The sequence below is a fragment of the Vicia villosa genome, linkage group LG3 (assembly GCF_029867415.1).
Source record: "Vicia villosa cultivar HV-30 ecotype Madison, WI linkage group LG3, Vvil1.0, whole genome shotgun sequence".
NCBI classification, from domain to species: domain Eukaryota; kingdom Viridiplantae; phylum Streptophyta; class Magnoliopsida; order Fabales; family Fabaceae; genus Vicia; species Vicia villosa.
Genome location: NC_081182.1, coordinates 129,672,731 through 129,693,628, shown reverse-complemented (window position 1 = coordinate 129,693,628; position 20,898 = coordinate 129,672,731). Strand labels below are relative to the sequence as shown.

The 20,898-nt window shown below is 39.1% G+C and overlaps 1 protein-coding gene and 1 non-coding gene across 2 annotated transcripts; one reads left to right on the top strand and one right to left on the bottom strand.

Moving 5' to 3' along the window:
- Nucleotides 1–13,094: 13,094 nt before the first annotated feature.
- Nucleotides 13,095–18,145, bottom strand: LOC131658960 (uncharacterized). The gene is made up of 2 exons (XM_058928208.1): nt 18,010–18,145; nt 13,095–13,861 (listed from the first exon to the last, which is right to left on the bottom strand). The coding sequence occupies exons 1-2, from the start codon at nt 18,143–18,145 to the stop codon at nt 13,095–13,097; spliced, it is 903 nt and encodes a 300-aa protein (XP_058784191.1).
- LOC131593803 (small nucleolar RNA R71) lies at nt 14,616–14,722 on the top strand. Its single transcript, XR_009281183.1, has one exon. It is a non-coding gene; the product is annotated as a small nucleolar RNA R71 (small nucleolar RNA).
- Nucleotides 18,146–20,898: the final 2,753 nt, after the last annotated feature.

The following is a 20,898-nucleotide window of genomic DNA, read 5'->3' as shown; positions in this document are numbered from 1 at the left end:
GAGTATTCACATGATGGTGTGGTTGAATTCAAGTTGGGAAGAGAAATGGTTGCTACTTATTTGGTTGTTGCTATGAGGTTGAAAAGAAAGAAAAAAAAAGCGAAAAGAAAGAAAAGAAAAGAAAAAAAAAAGAGAAAAAGTTTTGAAAAAGAAAAAGAAAAGAGAAGTGAATAAATGTGCTCATAAGTATTGTGATTGGTTTGAGAAACTTGTGGTTATGGAAGAAGTTTGATCGAGATTTTGTTGTTTGAATCTTTGGTGGATTGATCACTCCCTTAGGTTTAGGCAAGTTTTTGTTTCGATTAGCCTTAGGACTTATCCCTTGTTTGTTAACCAAGCCACCTTACAACCTTGAAAAGCCCTTGTGATTCTTGCTTTTATATCTTCAATGTGATTTTTGGATGAATGCATAATTTAATCTTTTGTTTGCAAGATTGTTGGATGAGTGTTAAAAGTCCTTCACCTTTGTGTGTTCTTCATCCATTGATGAAATTTTGCTAGGTGTGATTCATGATGTAAGCTTGTATTGTTTAGAATCTTTTGCATGATTTTTGTGCTTAGGATTCGTTTCGTTTACATGTTGTCGTTGTAGGATAGTGGTAAGTATTTACTTTGTTTATACGTTTTTGTATTGAGCCATACATTTATTTTTGGTTTTCAAAACTTGTTGATTCACAATTCTTTGGTTTATTACTTTTGATTCTTTGATTTATTTGACATTTTTTGAGGACAAACAAAGTTTCAAGTTGGGGAGAGTTTGATAAGTGCCAAAATGTACTTATTTTGTGTATGTAAATAGTGGCACTTATCGATACTTTTGTTAACACCGTTTGAGTAATTCTCCTTTTTGTGTATAAATACGTATACTTTGTGAATAGTTGTATTTTCATATACTTTTATACCATTTGATAGTTTTTCCTTTGTTTTTATAGGTATTCATGCTTATTGGAGCCTTGAGGAATAAAGTGTCAAAGGCACGGCTTCGATTTTGCAATTTTGGTGAAAGCCCGCTTAGCCACCGTCAAGCGGACTTCCAAAGACTCAAAATAAGGATGACCAAAATCATCATTTTGGGTTCCATTCATTCATTATTGGATAGAGCATTGAATAAGCTTTCCAACGCTTCGAACCGGGCGCAATTCGGAGTTACGGTTCTCGAGTTATGGCGAAAACAAAATCTGATTTTTAGCAGACTCCGCTAAGCGGAGGGGGTCCGCTGAGCGGAGCTCCAGTGGAGCAAATCAGCGTCTGGATGCAATTTTGAGTCCGCTGAGCGGAGGGGGTCCGCTAAGCGGACCTGCTAAGACAGCAGCTCGTTAAAAGGGGCCAAAATCACATTCTTAGGTCATGGTTTGGGTATTTTTGAGTCCCAACACCATCAACTTCATTCTTAGAGTAGAATTGGCTTAGAAAACAACTTCGGAGGTTGCATACGGATGATCGGGGGTGGATTGAGCATCGAACGGAGCTGACAAACCGAGAGATCTTTGGTTCATTTTCTCTTCTTCTTTATGTATTTCTCCTTTGTTGGGTTTTATTTGTATATTTACTTGAATCTTATGTATATTTACCGATTATAATGTTATATTTAACTTGCTTTACGAATCTCTGTTGATGTTATCTTGGATTTTTGCTCTATGCTGGGGATTTGGGGTGCTTTAGAGATAAACTTCTTGAATCCTTATCTAGGATGATTATCTGTTGGTTCTGAACTCTAGAGATAGATTTAGAGCTAGCATTCACTGTTTGTATCTGCTCTTAATGCTTTCGTGTTTGAGCGGCGCGCGAGAGATCGCCGACGCGAGAATACGGATGTTCTTGCGACTTCGCGTTAGAGATAACCTTAGTTGTGAGATGATCTCGTTTGTGCTTCAGAGATGGACGCTTATGTGAGAGATACGTGATGACATAGATGAGTATCGTAGGTTGAGTATAACGGGTTGGTAAGTGTATGGTTGTGAAGAGTGAATATATTTACATTCCTGATAAGTTATTTCTCTTCTAAGAATGTGTTTATTCTTACCTGTCTATATCTTTGTTTACTTTTTGCTTATTCAATCCCGAGCTCGAAACCGTAGAAATTGTTGAATGACATCTCTCCATCTCTGAGGACGATAATTCCCGGATCAATATTTCCAAATCTTTCTTTTGTTGCTTGCCCTATACTGCATTCAACAGTTAGCAGAGTCACTGTATGAAAAAAAGAAGAAATAATAGAGTTTAGAAGAGATAATATTTTAGTAGAGTAGTGTTAACAGGGAACTTGGCATGAAAACAATGTAGACTGGCAGTAAATGGATAGAACAAAAAGAATAGAAACATTATCGAAAGTGACAGTTGGTAGTTTTAAGCGGTAAAATTAATCAACCGGAATTAAATGAAATTTGTCGGGACGGTTCGTATGCTCTAGTAGGTAATTGTGACGTGTTTTTTTTGTTGAACTTGTATTGAATATGTGGAATTGGAGGTACAGTTGAATAAGTTGATTTTGTCCCACCTTATGGACAAGTTTTAGTTGGAGGCTTGATAGCCAACGTTGAAAGTGGATATGTTGTTCTGAGTTGCTTGTTGTGGATGTTGTTGTTGTTGTATGTCTTTCATAACATCGCATACCTTGCATGATTAAGTTGGCCTAAATGGAAAATTTTTAAGTTGGCCTAAATGGCAAATGTTTAAGTTGGGAGTTCTGCTCCAAATGGTACCACATGTATTTGCACAGTTGATTCGCATTTGAGTTGCATATTGAAGTTGTAGTTGTTATTATGTTGTTTGTTGATTGTTGGTTTGTCGTCGCCATAAAGTAGTGAATTTGTATGATGTTTATCTAATATATTAATTATCATGCACCTGTTTATACTTTCGATATCTCACCCTTCTGTTTGAATGCTACCCTCTGTTGGCAACGTGCAGGTAATCAAGGAGAGTATCTGTTATGGTTATTAGTTCGAGTTGGTGTCATTTGCTTTGATACGTAACACTCGGGGAAATGAACGCTTATTTGATTTTATGTTGTTTCTAGTTGAACTAAAGTCGTTATTTTGAAAAGTTCTTGTTTGATTAAGTTCTTTGAAAGATGCTATGTTTCTTTTGAAGTATAAACATTGTGAATCCGCTGCAGTTTTTTTTATTAAAGTTGACTTATTTGAAGAATAACTAATTTTTAAAAGTTCTCCTAATTATTATGTGCTATGTATCCGTTATAATTGAGTTACTTTGCCGTTGGTTTTCAAGTTGAAATGTAATACCTCAAGTTTAAGTTGAAATTCTGGCCCTTACCTTTTGATTCAATCCACCATCTTGATGAAATCTACAATCCTCTCCTCTTTGTTCTTATCTTAGCCTTTTTTCTCCTCTTTATATCTTTCTCTCTTTTCTTCTAATTAGGTTAGTACATCAGAAACTCTCAACTAGCTCTAATTGATATTGGGCTTAACTCACCCAACTATTCTTTCTAACCTAGTTAGGCCTATTTAACTAATTCACTATTATTCTACAAATTCCTCAAATAGCTAAATTAACATAATATCACATAATTAATTAATTATCACCCCAAACAATAATTAAATAAAACAAATAATTACCACCACACCAAATAATGCTAATTAAATAAATACCTAATAAAAATTGGGATGCTACACCAAGAGTGTCACACATGAAGGCTGCAAGAAGGATTCTAAGATATGATGGGTCTGTAACGTATAGCCTAAATATAGTACTGCAAGTGCACAGCCTATCGAAGTAATATATAAGATTATCGAACCACAGAGACCAATCGTCAATCTATCAACTCTATTGCTAAGGTGCTTATCTAAGGTGAACAGGAATATTGTTGTGAGTGCAGTGCAACAAGGTAAGTGAGTGGAGTGAATAACAGTTTAAAGCGATAGGTTGGAATGTAAATCATGAAATCGGACTATGTTCTAGACATGCATCAGTGAAACGACTCATGGGGCAGCATTCTCTATTCGTAGCAAAGAACCAATTTAACGGGAAATTGTAGCTTTTGGCTACTAAGAACCGAATTTAATCTTTAATTTAACTTCCTTTATTGTCACATATAAAGGGTGCCTTCCGCGTTAAAGCAGTAAATCTATTTTTAAGAAATTGATAGTTTTGACTTAGCAGAAAAGTGATTTTACTTGGAAAGATTAACTTAAAGAGACTCTTGGCTTTTGACCAAGATTCAGATTTCAAACCTACAAATGTGTCCGAAAATAGTTTCAAAATCGTTTTCTAAAAAGAGTTAATGATTCCTATTTATCCAACCAAATCGCTTTCGCTTCTTTTGCTTGGTTAAATAATAATCAAGTCTATCTTTGAAATGGACGGCTTTCAATCTTACCCAATAAACATTTTAAAGCATAATTTGACTCAAGTTAAAAGTAAAACATCCCCAGAGTACTTTCACTAACGCGACAATTAGAACACAGACATGATCACAATCATTACATTCAAACCTTTATGATTTAGCCAAACATAGTAATTGCGAGTCTATAACACATGTAGACTATGGTAAGTGCGAATAATAAAAGGGTATGATAAACTTCGATCGGAGATTGAATCTTGATACAAAGTGAAGGCTGGTATGATAAACTTCAACCAGAGTGCTCCAAAACTCGATTACAACTCAATCTACACCGTAGTAACTCCCCGATGTGAAGAGGTTACTACTTTACAGATACAGATGGTATATGGCTTAAGTTTGTACTAAGCTTGGATAAAAAAATGAAAAACTAAACTATATATAGTGGATTCTGGATCAGCTTAAAGACAGGAGTGCCCCTCAACTCCTTTTGGGCGGGAGTCTTTTTGTGAAGGCTGCGGCGCGGCAGCTTTACCGCGGGCACGGTGAGGAGTAACGGACATGATCGTGTGATCGTGGCTGTTGACTCCATCATGAAGTGGGCCACGTCATTGCGTCCCCTATAGCCGGCGCGGTGCAGAACGCCATAAGTACAATTCTTCTTGAAAAACCGTATTTTCTTGGAGTTTTGGCTCGTTTCTTCACTAGAGGCTCCGAAAGGTCAAGAATCCTGAAAACAAAGGAAATACAAGCATAATACGAGAGAAAGATAATAAAAACTAAGGAAAACATGTGATATTCTAGCCAGAAATATACTGCGATTCAGATTTGATCAAATCCTCCCACACTTAGACTCTTGCTTGTCCTCAAGCAACAACTCTCAAAAGTAGAATAAAGGGAAATTCTCGTGTTTACAGGTTTTGGGCAAAGAGGGCTTCTAAGTTCGAGTAGAGGTGTGTTGCTAGGCACTAGTTATCTGAACTAAGGGTATCATGGTAACACTAACCGTGAAAACGCGAACATAAGCCTCACGAGTATGTAGATCGACCCCTAAAATCCTACTATGCTAAAACTCTTTTTGGTACGAGGTCCTTTTTCATTCAGGTGCAATCACATTAAGCCCGTTATCCGTACGTACTCATGGTATAGTGACCGGTTAGTGACTCTGATCTCAAGTAACGGGGCTCTGGTTCAAGAGTTGGTGTAACCCCTTTTATTTCACCCACTTGAAGTTGCGGGGGATCGGACCGTAGTCCTCCCTACCAAGTCCAGCACCAGATACCTCTGGACCAACTACAACGGGTGTGCCTTTTATAATTTTTTTCTTTGTTTTTATCGGTGCTTACAACAATCTCGAGTTAAATAATCTTGTGAGGATCACCCAACTCATAGTTGCACACGTATATATTTTTAGGCAAAAATAGAGATCATTCACTTATATTCATCGATCCTATACTCAGAGCATGCTTAGGCCGGAGCCGACTGCTAAGATAAACTACTTAAGAACCTATATGTACATATTTTCAAGTGATAGAACAATGGGAAGAAAAAGGGTCTAATCTAACTATTTCTTAAAGCTTAAGGTGCTAAAACAATAACAATTTTTCGAAAAAACGAGTGCCTAAGATAAAACAAACATATCTCGAACCTGTCTCATAGCCCAAATCCTTAAAAACAACCATAATTTCCTTTGAAAAATAAAATTTTGTAAGTCTAAAGGTGGGGGAAAGGGTTTACACTACGCATAAGGACTCGTCTATCACATGCATTTTATTATTAACTAAGAAAGCAAAAACATACTGAAGGGAAATGAAAGCAGGAAATGAAAGCGATAAATGTTCCTCCCACACTTAAATCGGACATTGTCCCCAATGTTCCAAGATAAGGCAGGTAGGAGGTACTTGAAATGCTAGTGGGGGCCACTAGCTCCCTCACCATCCTGGTTGGTACGGTCGGAACGGCGGCTACGGCTACGACGGAGACACTCTCTACCCAATGCTAGCTTCTCCATCCTCTCTGACAAAACGGCAGTTGCCGCTTGTAGCTCTTGTGTCCTACCAAGGAGGGTACCTTGGGTAGCTTCCATCAGACGGAAGTGACTAGCATAAGTGGTCTGGTGACGGTGCTGCTCATTTTGGAAAGCCACCTGAATTTCCATAATGGTTTGCAGAGAGCGGGAATTCTACACTTGGGATGCTTGCATGAAGGCCATGTTATCGGCCACCTGTTGCTGCATGGTAGCCAGGAGGGTATCCCTCTGGGCCTCTCGGGCCATGTGCTCACGTAACATGTCCTCGGTGACATGGAAAGTGGGAGCAGTACCCGCATGAGGGTCAGAAGAAGAGGGTGTAGTGTGTGATGGTGAGAAGTGGGGTGCTTCCTGTGTCCGGTAGTCGAACTCATCATCAGTGTTGTTACCCTCATATGTAGGTAGATTTGGGGGCAACGGACCAATAAAGGCTGGGGTGTTTATATCATAGGTCCAGTTGCGCTCAAATCTGACATCAGTGCGATGGGTACAAGGCATAACAACACTCGGTACAACGGCACCACCAACCATAAGGTAATAACCACCTTCCCGCCTTGTCTTGCACAAACGCATATCTTTTAAAAACTTGAGGTTTGCAATACGAGGGGGAAGTGGGTCGAGAGTGGCAAGCTCGGTGTCCAAGCCAATGACACGAGCGATAGTGGTAACCAGGCCACCAAAAGAAATCGGTCCACCTTTCCTCACAACATGGTGCATATGGGCAATCATAAACGGGACCGGATTCACTTTGGTGTCCGCTAGGCAACTCTGCATGATAATCAATTCCTTAGCATTCACCTTGTTCGGGTTTTCCCGAGCGAAAATGGTGGATGCTAGAAGGAAACGGAAGACGCGAAGGGCAGGATTGTGGATATGGGAAGCAAGTAGGCCATCAAAAGAGTTTGCATTTTGAGTATTGATTCTGGCCCAAAATGCTTCGAATGCCCAATCCGTGTCCAGGGGTGCTTCACAAATAGCACCTTCCCCATAAGGCAAACCTAACATGGTTGCCAGACCGTCGGTGGAGTAGTCATATTCAACATTAAACATTCTAAATTTGACTCCACCTACAGTGCTAGCAGTGTTAGGCGAGACGTTATGTATTAAGGAACTCAGAAATTCGAACGTCAGCCTAGGGTAGGTGGGTGCTTGTGTGGAAAAGATATCATGCATGCCTAGTTTATCTAAAAGGAAGTAAACACTATGGTACATCCCTAAAGAGTAGAGAGAGTTTTCATCGATATATCTTGTAGAGTGGATGGGTGTAGTTGTCAACCTTTCGAGTAGTTGACGTTGCTTGTCGCCCGACTTGCATTCTCGCAAAAGGTAGCTTTGGTATTCCATGGGATCGTTTTGAAAATGGATGCAAAGAGAGTAGGGAGGTTATGGAGTGTAGAGGTAGAAAAGGTGTGAAAAAGAAAGTAGAGGGGGGGGGGGGTATTTATAGGTGGTGGAAGAAATTGGTTGTTGATGAGTATTTATGGAGGTTATTAATGTAGTGGAGTGGTTATGGATTATAATGGGAGTTATGGGGGGTTAGGAATGGTAGAGAATGGGTTTGGAAATGGAAAAAGGTGAAGAATGGTGTGGTTTTCGAGCAACTAGCCGTTAGGTGACCGTTGCGTCACCGCGGGCGCGGCAGGTTGAAAACTGGCTGGGCCGGTTTCGTCTCCTTTGGCCTTTAGGCCTCTTCTCTTGAATCATCTCTCAGATCTTGAGGGTGTACTTAGCATATGTATTTTTTTGTAGAATATATATATATATATATATATATATATATATATATATATATAAGTACGATCGACGGGTCATCACAATATAGATAATGCATAAAATATAAAATGCAACAAGTGTACCAATAAAACTGAAAGGGAAAAACAACATAAGGGAAATCACACACACACACACACACACACACACACATATATATAAACAAAAGATCTCGTGAACATCATAGATCTATCACCAACCAGGAGGGCGCCCTGCAGGAAGGTCTGGACCACGTAACTCGGTCAACTGGCGTCGCATCTCTGCCACCTCGTGAGCTAGGTCATCTAACTCACCAGCAAAGGAGGCATCATTCAGCTCCAACTGAAGATGAAGATCGGCCACCTCATTGCAGAGCGTGGCTATCTCGGTGCGCATGGCAATCAATAGAGTGCGGATGTAAGGTTCCTGCAAGTTGAGGTTGTTAGTGAAAACAGTAGTGTGTACAACCTCGAGTCCGGGTGTGTACTCTGGGACGGAATCCTCAGGTCCAGGGGTATACTCAGGAACAGGGTCCTCAAGACCAGGGGTGTACTCAGGAGTCGGATCCTCTGGTGTGTACTCTGGAACCGGGTCCTCAGGGCCAGGGGTGTACTCGGAGATGGTGTCCTCAGGTGTAGAATAAGATGTCTCGCCCCAACCCTCCACAGAATAGTTCCAGTTGGCAGGGTTGGAAACACACGTCATCAGGGGGTCAGGCAGGGTAAAGGTGTAAACTGTCTGACCGTCTATGAGCAACCTGTACTGATAAGGATGGAAGGAGGCTCTCCTCATGAGCCCACGGTCCATACAGAAGTCTAGATCCAGAAAGGTGCACCCACAGTAAGGAGTCAGCTGAAATAACATCCTGTCCAAGCCCAGAGCAGAAGCTATCTGTGTCACATTCCCTCCGGAATGTATGAAACCTGCGGTGGATCTGGCGGTCTAGTCTAAGCTCTCTATCAGAAAACCTCCACTAGCGATGGGTCTGGACTGGCTAGCACAATATAGGAACAAGACCTCCTCAGTAGTGACTAGGTGGTCACCATAGCTCCTCCCAAAGAAAGTGTGGCAAAGGATCATCTTAAAGTACTGGAAAGCTGGGTTATGGATCTTCCTCGACAGCTGGGCAGAAGGGTCAAGGCTAGCTCCATCAGTAATATCCTGCCAAAACTTATCAATATCTCTGCTCAGAAAGTAATTCAGTGGTATCTCAGTAATGGCAGTCGGTCCAGTTTGGAAACCAAGTAAATCCCCAAACTCCTTGATGGTTAGGGTGTACTCGGTGCCAAACATCCAGAAGTTAATCCATCCTCGGTCATCTCCTTCACCCACCCATGGTTTATAGTCTAAGGAGCTAAGGAACTCTAAAGTAAGGTTCCTGTAGGTCTTGTAGACATCGTCAGCATAATCATTCTAGCCAAGTTGGTTGCACAGATACCTGATACTTGTCTCAATCCCGAATGCTCCCATGCAGCTCTGATCGGGGTACCTAGTGGGTACCATAGTTCTAGCAGCTAAAGTAGTAAATCGGGCTCTCTGCGCCTCATCCCTGAAAATCACAACCATACCATCGAGGTAATTCATCCTGAAAATAAAAAAACACAAGAAATTAGTTCAGATAATATATATATATATATATATATATATATATATATATATATATATGTACTAAAAACAAAATAAAATTGAAAATAAACCATGGGTTGCCTCCCACGTAGCGCTCGTTTAACGTCATTAGCTTGACGGTTAGATCTTACTTCATGTAGGTATCTGAGGGTCTATCAGAATATGACTAGAGTAACCAACGGGCAGATCGCCCCCTTTGTACAACTTCAGTCTTTGTCCATTTACCACAAACGGGGCACATGAATCGTTCTTAATTTCTACTGCTCCTGACCGTATAACTTTCGAAACTTCAAATGGACCCGTCCATCGTGAGCGAAGCTTACCAGGGAAGAGACGTAGTCTTGAATTGAATAGGAGGACTGGGTTGCCAATGTTTAAATCTTTCTTTATGATCTTCTTGTCATGCCATATCTTGGTTCTTTCCTTGTAAATGATGGCATTCTCGTACGCATTTAAGTGGAGTTCTTCCAACTTATGAATATCTAGAATACGTTTCTCTCCGACCTTCAAGTAATCTAAGTTCAAGGTTTTAATTGCCCAATAGGCCTTATGTTCCAATTCAAAAGGTAAATGACAGGACTTTCCATAGACCAATTGATAAGGGGTTGTTCTAATAGGGGTTTTATAGGCCGTTCGGTAGGCCCATAGAGCATCTCTAAGTTTTGCAGACCAATCTTTTCTAGACATCGATACAGTTTTCTCTAAGATCTGCTTAATTTCCCTATTCGACACTTCCACTTGGCCACTGGTTTGCGGGTGATATGGTGTTGCTACTCTATGATTGACTCCGTACTTACTTAGAAGCTTGTCAAATATCCTAGATATAAAGTGTGATCCTCCATCACTTATGACTAACCTCGGAGTTCCAAACCTCGGGAAAATGATATTCTTGAACAGTTTGACAACTACCTTGGTATCATTTGTGGGCGATGCAATAGCTTCGATCCACTTTGAGACATAGTCAACGGCTACTAGGATGTACTTGTTACCCATCGAGGAAGGGAAAGGCCCCCTGAAGTCAATACCCCAAACATCAAATAATTCTACTTCTTGGATGTTACTCAAAGGCATTTCGTCACGTCTTGAGATGTTCCTAGTGCGTTGGCATCGGTCACATTTTGAAATATATGTGTGGACATTGCGCCAAACGGTAGGCCAATAAAGACCAGCTTGGAAAATCTCAGCGCATGTCTTAGACGTGCTTGCATGTCCACCATAAGGTGCAGCATGGCAGTGTTCAATGAAGTTGCATACTTCTTCTTCTGGCACACATCGTCTGAAGATATTATATATTCCCCTTTTAAATAGGAGGGGTTCGTCCCTGAAGAAGTGTTTAACGTCGCTGAAAAACTTCTTCTTCTGTTGGTAACTTAGGTCAGGGGGTATGATATCAGCGGCCAGATAGTTTAAAATATCTGCATACCATGGCACGCTACTCAAGGTTGAGATCTCCTCAAAAGTTTATTTTCCAAGGGTATGTAGGGTGTCCTTCTCAACAACATTCATCCCAGCTACTAGCCTTTCGTAGGTGGAGTGATCATCTATAGGTATCAGTTCAGGTTTAAGATGTTCTAACCTAGAGAGGTGGTCAGCTACTAAGTTCTCTGTCCCCTTATTATCTTTAATATCAAGGTCAAGTTCTTGGAGTAGGAGAACCCATCTGAGCAATCTAGGCTTAGCATCCTTCTTACTTAACAGGTATCGGATTGCAGCGTGGTCAGTGTATACTATTATCTTGGCTCCTACTAAATAGGATCGGAACTTATCGATAGCAAACACAACGGCTAGCAATTCCTTTTCTGTGGTTGTATAATTAAGCTGGGCAGCGTCTAGGGTCCTACTAGCATAGTAGATGACATGTAGTTTCTTATCTTTTCTTTGCCCTAATACAGCTCCTACAGCGAAATCGCTTGCATCACACATGATTTCAAAGGGTTGCGTCCAATCAGGGGGTTGTATGATGGGGGCTGAAATTAGTGCTTGCTTTAAAACTTCAAAGGCCTCAAGACATTTTTGATCAAATTCAAACTCGACATCTTTCATCAACAGGTTTGTTAAGGATTTAGTTATTCCAGAAAAGTTCTTGATGAAGCGTCAGTAGAATCCAGCGTGACCTAGAAAACTTCTTACTTCCCTAACGGTCTTAGGTGGGTTTAGGTTTTCTATAACTTCTATCTTGGCCTTGTCAACTTCTATGTCTCTCTCGGAGATGATGTGTCCTAAAACTATCCCTTCGTTCACCATGAAATGACACTTCTCCCAATTCAGCACAAGGTTTACTTCCACACATCTTTCTAAGATTTTCTCTAAATTTGACAAGCAGTTATTAAAGTCAAATCCAAACACCGAAAAATTGTCCATAAATACCTCCATAATTCCATCGAGATAGTCTGCGAAAATCGACATCATACAACGTTGGAAAGTGGCGGGCGCATTACAGAGCCTAAAGGGCATTCGTCTGTAATCGAATGTTCCATAAGGGCAAGTAAATGTATTTTTCTCTTGATCCTCCGGGTGAATAGGGATTTGCAAAAAACCAGAGTATCCATCAAGATAACAGAAATATGAGTGTCTAGCTAGACGCTCAAGCATCTGATCTATAAATGGAAGAGAGAAATGGTCTTTCCTAGTCGCCTTGTTCAGTTTTCTGTAATCTATACACATGCGCCATCCTCCTTCGGTCCGCTTTGCTACACGCTCACCTTTCTTATTTTCCACGACAGTGATACCTCTTTTCTTTGGTACCACATGGACAGGGCTTACCCACTCACTATCCGAAATCTGGTAAATGATGCCAGCTTCTAATAACTTAAGGACCTCTTTCTTTACTACATCGCTCATGATAGGGTTTATTCTTCTCTGATGCTCTCTCGAGGGTTTCAAATTTTCCTCAAGCAGAATCCGATGCATGCATACGGGCAAACTTATTCCTTTTAAATCAGAGACTTTGTATCCTAAAGCTGAGGGATATCTTCGTAAGGTATCTAAGAGTTGGTTTGTTTCGATTTGGTTCAAAGTAGCGCTTATTATGACAGGTCGATTCATCTCCTCATCTAAAAACTCATATCTTAGATTCTTGAGTAGTTCCTTAGGTTCTATGGTAGGTTTCTTGGTGCACGGCATAGGGTCAGGGGTAAGTGCTAAGCATTCAAAAAGGTTGTCGTCAATGTAAGGTTCCATACTCTTGAATTCGTCATCCTCTAAAATGGGGGTAGAAAGTAATCTGATTAAGGAATCGTTGAGCTCATTTACACACTCATCGATGACGTCGATGGCATAACACGCATCTCCGATCACCGGTGCCATTAGGAATTTTGATAGAATAAACTTGATCTTTTCATCTCCTACCTCAAAAGTCAGCTTCCCTTTCTTAACATCTATTATAGCTCAAGTGGTCGATAAGAATGGTCTACCTAGAAGAATTAGGATGTCATCATCTTCTTTGATATCCATAACCACGAAATCAGTCGGAATGTATAACTGACCAATCTTAACAGGTATGTCTTCAAGAATACCCATGGGGTATTTAACGGATCTATCAGCTAGTTGTAACGACATCTTAGTAGGTTGAAGCTCTCCTAGTTTTAACCTCTTACAGACAGCCAAGGGCATCAGACTTACGCTCGTTCCTAGGTCCAGAAATGCTTTGTCTATCATATGGTTTCCCAGGACGCAAGGGATAGAAAAAATTCCAGGATCTTTATCTTTCTTGGCAAGTTTATTCTCGGATATGGAATGACATTCTAAAGGTTTGGAATCGTCGAGTCGTCGTTTGTTGGACAAAATATCCTTCAAGAACTTAGCATATGATGGTATTTGGGTTATTGCTTCGGTAAAAGGGATTTCTACGTGGAGTTTCTCTATTACCTTAATGAACTTTTGGAATTGGTTTTCTGTTTTGGTGTTTTTCAATCTTTGTGGAAATGGAATGGGTGGCTTGTAAGGTTGCGGTGTGCGATTCTCTACCTCCGGTTCTGATTGCTTTTCGGATTTCTCTGGTTCCTCTACCTGGCCTTTTGGTTCAGCATCTTCCTTAGATTTTTCCAACGAGCTTAGGTTAGGATTTTTCGGTCCTTCATAAGCGGTTCCACTTCTTAGGGTGATGGAATTTGCTGTCCCTTTGGTATTAGGTTGGGTTTGTCCAGGGAATTGTCCTTCAGGTACAACTTATGCAGAGGTAGTTTGAGCTACTTGCGAAATCTGGGTTCAAGCATTTTGGTGTGGGTCATCATCTGGTCAAACTTGGTTGCCAGTTGAGTAACTAACTCGTTTGTGTGAATGTGTTGGTTCATAACCTCCTTATTTTGCTGAGTTTGACTCTGGATAAAGGTGTCTATGGTTTCTTTAAGGTTCGGTCTTGGTGGCACAACTTGCATATGTTGGTTTTGTTTTTGTGTTTGGAATCCTTGGAGTCTCGAAGATCCGGAATTTTGGATGGAATTGTTGTTCTTGTAGGAGAAATTCGGGTGATTCCTCCATCCAGGATTGTATGTGTTCGAGAAAGGATTTCCTTGGGTATAGTTAACTTGGTCTGAGCCAGAATCGTTCAAAAGGTTACAATCAACGGTTTGATGTCCTTGAATTCCACAGAGCTCGCACTCCGATTGGATTGCTGCCACTATGGTAGGGTTTGGAGACATGTTTTCGACTTTCCAGGCCAGAGCGTCCATCTTAGCATTCATCATGTCCATGCAACTTATCTCATGCTTTCCTCCATGGCTCTCCTTTTTCTCTACCGTTGCTCATTCTATTCCCTATTGGGCGTGGTTTTGGGCCATGTCCTCTATCAGGGCACAAGCGTTGGGATAAGGTTTGTTCATTAACGCTCCGCCAGCGGCAGCGTCAATAGACATTTTCGTGTTGTAATGGAGTCCATTATAAAAGGTGTGTATGATTAACCATTGCTCTAGGCCATGGTGCGGACAGGCTCTCAAAAGTTCTTTATATCTATCCCAGGCATCAAAAAGTGATTCGCCCTGGTTTTGAGTGAAACTGGTGATCAGGTTCCTAAGGACAACGGTCTTACTAGGTGGGAAATATCTGGCAAGAAAGGCTCTCCTAAGGTTTTCCCAAGTTGTTATTGAGTTGGCTGGAAACCAGTCATGGGCTATACCTCAAAGGGAAAAAGGAAACAATCTTAAACGAATGGCTTCAGGTGTGGCTCCATTTGCCTTAAGGGTGTCGGCTAACTGGATAAATACTTTTAGGTGTTGATTCGGGTTCTCTGTAGCGAGACCAGTGAATTGGTTTTGTTGAACCAGTTGAATTAATGAGGGCTTAAGTTCGAAATTGTTGGTTGTTATAGCGGGGTTTACGATACTCGAACTGGGCTCCTCATTAGATGGTTGAGAAAACTGTTTAAGCGGTCTTTGGTTACGGTCTTCAGCCATAGCTTTCCTTAATTTAAGGATAAACAGACGTGCTCGGGCGTAATGTTCAGGTTCCACTAAAGGGTTTAATAGGTTACCGATGTTACGATTTCTACGCATCTATCGGCTATAATAGCCTTAGTCTAAACGAGATAACAATAGGGTACGAAATTTGACGAAGTTGGTCCCCGGCAACGGCGCCAAAAACTTGATGGGTCTGTAACGTATAGCCTAAATATAGTACTGCAAGTGTACAGCCTATCGAAGTAATATATAAGATTATCAAACCACAGAGACCAATCGTCAATCTATCAACTCTATTGTTAAGGTGCTTATCTAAGGTGAACATGAATATTAATGTGAGTGCAGTGCAACAAGGTAAGTGAGTGGAGTGAATAAAAATTTAAAGCAATAGGTTGAAATGTAAATCATGAAACTAGACTATGTTCTAGACATGCATCAGTGAAACGACTCATGGGGAAGTATTCTCTATTCGTAGCAAAAAACCAATTTAACGGGAACTTGTAGCTTTTGGCTACTAAGAACCGAATTTACTATTTAATTTAACTTCCTTTATTGTCACATATAAAGGGTGCCTTCCGCATTAAAGCAGTAAATCTATTTTAAAAAAATTGATAGTTTTGACTTAACAAAAAAGTGATTTTACTTGGAAAGATTAACTTAAAGAGACTCTTGGCTTTTGAACAAGAGTCAGATTTCAAACCTACAAACGCGTCCGAAAATAGTTTCAAAAATCGTTTTCTAAAAAGAGTTTATGATTCCTATTTAACCAACCAAATCGCTTTCGCTTCTTTTGCTTGGTTAAATAATAATCAAGTCTATCTTTGATATGGACGGCTTTTGATCTTACCCAATAAACATTTTAAAGCATAATTTGACTCAAGTTAAAAGTAAAACATCCCTAGAGTACTTTCACTAACGCGACAATTAGAACACAGACATGATCACAAACATTACATTCAAACCTTTATGATTTAGTGTAATACGGTGAACTGACTTTATCGAAATGTTGCAGATAGCATGAGTCGCCACCGACTTTTATTTTATCCAATTTTTAGGAAAGGCTAAAAGAACAGGAAAAGACCTTTTGAAAAGATTTTGAGTTCAGGGGGTAATTATGCAAAGGGAAGGTGTAAGGCACCCTTTGCATCCATGGTTATCCATGGACTCATAATTGCTTAGCTCACTTTTGTTTTCAAAATATTTGAATTGTTTGAAAAGTAGGGTGTGAATAGGAATCCTTTGAAGAAGAACTTTAGCTTGTAAATAAGCGTAGTCTTTTGAAAAGTATTTGAAAATTAGTGGGAAAAAGAGTTTGAATTTGAATTTGAATTTGAAATAGAGCAAGAAATTAATAGCAACTACCCTAAGTTTGAAAAAACGTTCTTTTAGCTTTTCAGGTGAAAGGATCTATCCATACCATAGGAGGGTAGGAAGTCTTTCAATTGGATGTTGAAAGGGTCATCGAGATATCGTTCGCCATAAGACAGTCCCTTGCCATAAAGAGGTTGGGTAGTCTAGGGGAAGGATATAATAGTCATTTGATTTTCTTAGGCATCATGCGAGGATACCTTAGCAAATAGGGACAATCAACTCTTTATAAGGCAACCTCGAGGGAGTTTCAATAACTTTGAAGGCAACAAGCAACATTGCTTTAGGTATCCTCGGAATCGAGGGACTTGACTATTTTTAGGCAACAAAATTAAGGCAACAAGCAACAAAGGCAACAAGAGGAATTACCCTAAAGGTGTGTGGGTGCAATAAACACGTGGTTAACTTCGATTACATTTATCTTGTAAAATTAGTGATTTTAAGTTATTCGGCAGGCTTGCACTCCCTAGATTACTAACCACGCAGTTAATATAAACAAAAGTAAAGGCAGAAATTAAAAGTTCCTACGCTATTACAATAAACACATGTGGGCAGAAAAATAAAGGCGGAATTTAAAAGGCAGAAAATAAAAGGCCCTAATTACTATTACATCAAAATTAAATAGGCAACCTATACAGCTTCTAATATTTAAATAACAGAAATTAAATAAATAAAATAAATTGAAAAAAACAATAGCATAAAATAAAGGAAGAAATAAAAGAAGAAATTAAATAACGGAGATTAAATAAAGGCAAAAATTGACTAAAAGCTAAATAAAGGCAAAAAATTAAATAAAGGCATTCGACAATCATTGGAGCATGAGGTGAGAAGAGAATCGTGGAAGAAATTCAATGTTTGATTACAAAGGCGAACCTAAACCTTGAAGGTTAATGGCTAAAAACTTAAGGGTAAAATCCTAGTTGACGGACAACACCTACCTAACGTGTCACTTTTAAAGGTTAAGGTTAGTGATAAAACCTAAAATTAATAATCATTATTAAACTTAAAATAATTAGCCTAAAATTAATTAATTAAAATTATTAAACCTAAAGATATTAGCCTAAAATTAATTAAAACCTAATTTCTAAATTAAAATTAACTAATTAAAAAAATTAACTCTAATTACTAATTAAATTAACCTAATTAACTAATTAATTAATTATTAAATGAAAATTAATCAGCATTTAGTTAATCGTTCTAAAAAACTAAATAAAAAAAAGTTTAAATATTTGAGTTTCTTTTAAAAAGAAAAGAGATAAGAAAGATAAAAAAAGAACATAATGAAAAATTTAAAAGGAACCTGGGCATGAGATTCAGTGTGAGTAGCCTTTGGATGTCTATGATGGAGTAGCGCGTTCTGGTCCTTTAGATCTGGAATTAGCGAGACCCAGTGGAGGAGATTGAGGATGAACTTGCGAATATCCACGATGATAGATAAATAGCTCAAATGTACCGAAGGTCGACGGCAGAATAAAGGGCATCGAATCTAATAGCGTGAAAAGCGTGTCCGACGGTGTTAGATCGGAACGGAGGTGAAGTACCTTGCCGATATTGTTGCGACGTGGTTACGCAGATATGTCCGGTGGGGTTGTCGGCTGCGACATTTGTTGGTCGATGAAACTCGCGATCGACGGTTATCCTCACGGCGGTGGTGGTGCTGCTTCCGAGAAACCGCATGTGGCTGCATCTGAGAAAAGGCGATTGCTGTGGTGAAGGATGTCGTCCGTGGGAGTGAGTTGTTCCGGATCAGACAGTGAACTCTGCTGCATTGGCGATGAACGTCGGGTCGAAGTCGTGTTCTCCGATCTTGGTTCTTCCTCTGCGTTTTTTGATTGTGGACTTAAACTGTTCTGTTCCTTCTTTTCTTCTACGATTATCGTCGATTCCATTATGAGTATCTCCGTTGATGTTGGTTTGTGATGTTTACTGCCTTTGTTGTTCAGTGATGATAGCGTGGTGGATTTGCTTTTGCATTTGGTTTTGTTTGGATGAAATTGATGGAATGAGATTTTTGCAGGTAGATTGTGAATGGTGATGTGGTTTTGATATTGGTTTTGATTATGTTACGGCAAGAGGTTGAGAATGGTGGAAACAATCTAAAGGGGTGTTGTTAGAGTGGAAGTGGAACTGTGGACTATGGGATTTGTACGTGAAAGTGAGGTTGTTCAGGTTTATAAAATAAGGGTTCTGTAGAATGGAATTGTTGACTTCTACGTGAGACTCTATAGGTTAGGGTTAGAAAGGTTTATATAGGAAAAATATTAGGTTAGATAAAATAGGAAAAAATCAATGATTCAATATAATCAAAATTCTAAATCAAATATAATATTTGATTTTGATTCTTGACATAATCAATCAATTACATTAATTTTCTCTAAGAATGAAAATACTATCCTAAAAATGCATTATTTATAAAAATGTAAACAAATAATCTCAAATCTTTTTATTTTGGTTATTTTTTTATGAATAAGATGAAAAAATGAAAAATTAATACTTTTGAAAAATGCTTAAATAATGAATACGAAAATTAAGAATAAAAATGATAAAAAAAACTATTTTTTGTGATTTTTTAATGAAAATGAAGTTAGTATTAAAGTTAGAAAATAAAAAAGTAAAAATGTCAGAAGTGGGATTCGAACTCGGGACTTCTCGCTCTTGTACCTCTTACTCTCAAAGCCTTACCAATTGTGTCATGTCACTTAATCGATATAAAATGATATTTGTAATTATATGAAGGCAAATTTTGGGGTATTACATTTAGCCATACATAGTAATTGCGAGTCTATAACACATGTAGACTATGGTAAGTGCGAGTAATAAAAGGGTGCGAGTCTATAACACTTGTAGACTATGGTAAGAGCATTTAGAGTCTATAACACATGTAGACTATGGTAAGAGTATTTAGACTCTATAAAACTTGTAGTAAGAGCAAGAAAAATAAATAATGCAAGTAAATTGAACCTTACTCCGATCGGAGATTGAATCTTGATACAAAGTGAAGGCTGGTATGATAAACTTCAACCAAAGTGCTCCAAAACTCGATTACAACTTAATCTACACCGTAGTAACTCCCCGATGTGAAGAGGTTACTACTTTACAGATATTGATGGTATATGGCTTAAGTTTGTACTAAGCTTGGATAAAAAAACGAAAATGAAAACTAAACTATATATAGTGGATTCTGGATCAGCGTAAAGACAGGAGTGCCCCTCAACTCCTTTTGGGCGGGAGTCTTTTAATGAAGGTCGCGGGCGCGGCAGCTCCACCGCGGGCGCGGTGAGGAGTAACGGACATGATCGTGTGATCGTGGCAGTTGGCTCCATCATGAAGTGGGCCACGTCATCGCGTCCCATATAGCCGGCGCGGTGCAGAACGCCATAAGTACAATTCTTCTTGAAGAACCCTATCTTCTTGGCGTTTTGGCTCGTTTCTTCACTAGAGGCTCCGAAAGGTCAAGAATCCTGAAAACCAAGGAAATACAAGCATAATACGAGACAAAGATAATAAAAACTAAGGAAAACATGTGATATTCGAGCCAGAAACATAGTGTGATTCAGATTTGATCAAGATACCTAAAAGGATCGATAGACGATGGAATTCTATTTCGACAAGACCCCGAAGGCGAAGAAGCGACACTTACTTGCTTTTCAGATGCTGATTGGTGTGGAGATTAGGAAGATCGAAGAAGCAAAACTGGATATTTCTTTCAAGTATTTGGTGCCCCAATTTTATGGTGTTCGAAGAAACAACCTGTGGTGGAATTATCATCGTGTGAAGCTGAATATATAGCAGGATCCTATTCTGCATGTCAAGAAATTTGGTCATATCAGTACTTGAAGAAATAGAGGTCGAAGTGAAGAAATCTCATGTGTTCCAAATCGACAACAAGTTAGCCATAAATCTGGCGAAGAATCAAGTTCTGCATGGAAGAAGTAAGCATATACAACCTAGATTTCACTTCCTGAGGAAAAAGGTAAATCGAGGTGAACTTGGAGTAAGGCATTGCTCAAGTTATGCATAGTTGGCTGACATTTTCACCAAAGGATTGAAGATCGACAGATTTCTAAATTTGAGAACGAAATTAAGTTCAGATTGACTATTTTTAGAGTTGTTTGACAACTTGAATTATAGGAGATATGTTGAGATATTATTGGAATTAATATTATTAATATAATATCAAATCAAATCTAATATAATAATATCAAATATAATCCAAGTTGTGTAAGCTCAAACTCAATCCAGTTTGTATATAAATAGTCATAGTTTGTATCATTATTTATACAATTCAATTTAATAATATAATCCTTATTTTCTTTATTCTCTCTATTCTCTCCTCACTAAAAATTTCTCACGCACTAACAGGTTGAAGACCCATTTCACTTCTTGAACTATTTTGTCATCAAGTCATATTTGATCAATTTATGAAGCCA

Excerpts from the sequence above, each read along its gene's own strand:
- LOC131658960 (XM_058928208.1), bottom strand. The coding sequence starts at position 18,145 with ATGCGGTTTCTCGGAAGCAGCACCACCACCGCCGTGAGGATAACCGTC. Across the intron at positions 13,862-18,009 it reads GTCGCAACAATATCGGCAAG|GACAATTCCCTGGACAAACC; the intron begins GTACTTCACCTC and ends TTGTACCTGAAG.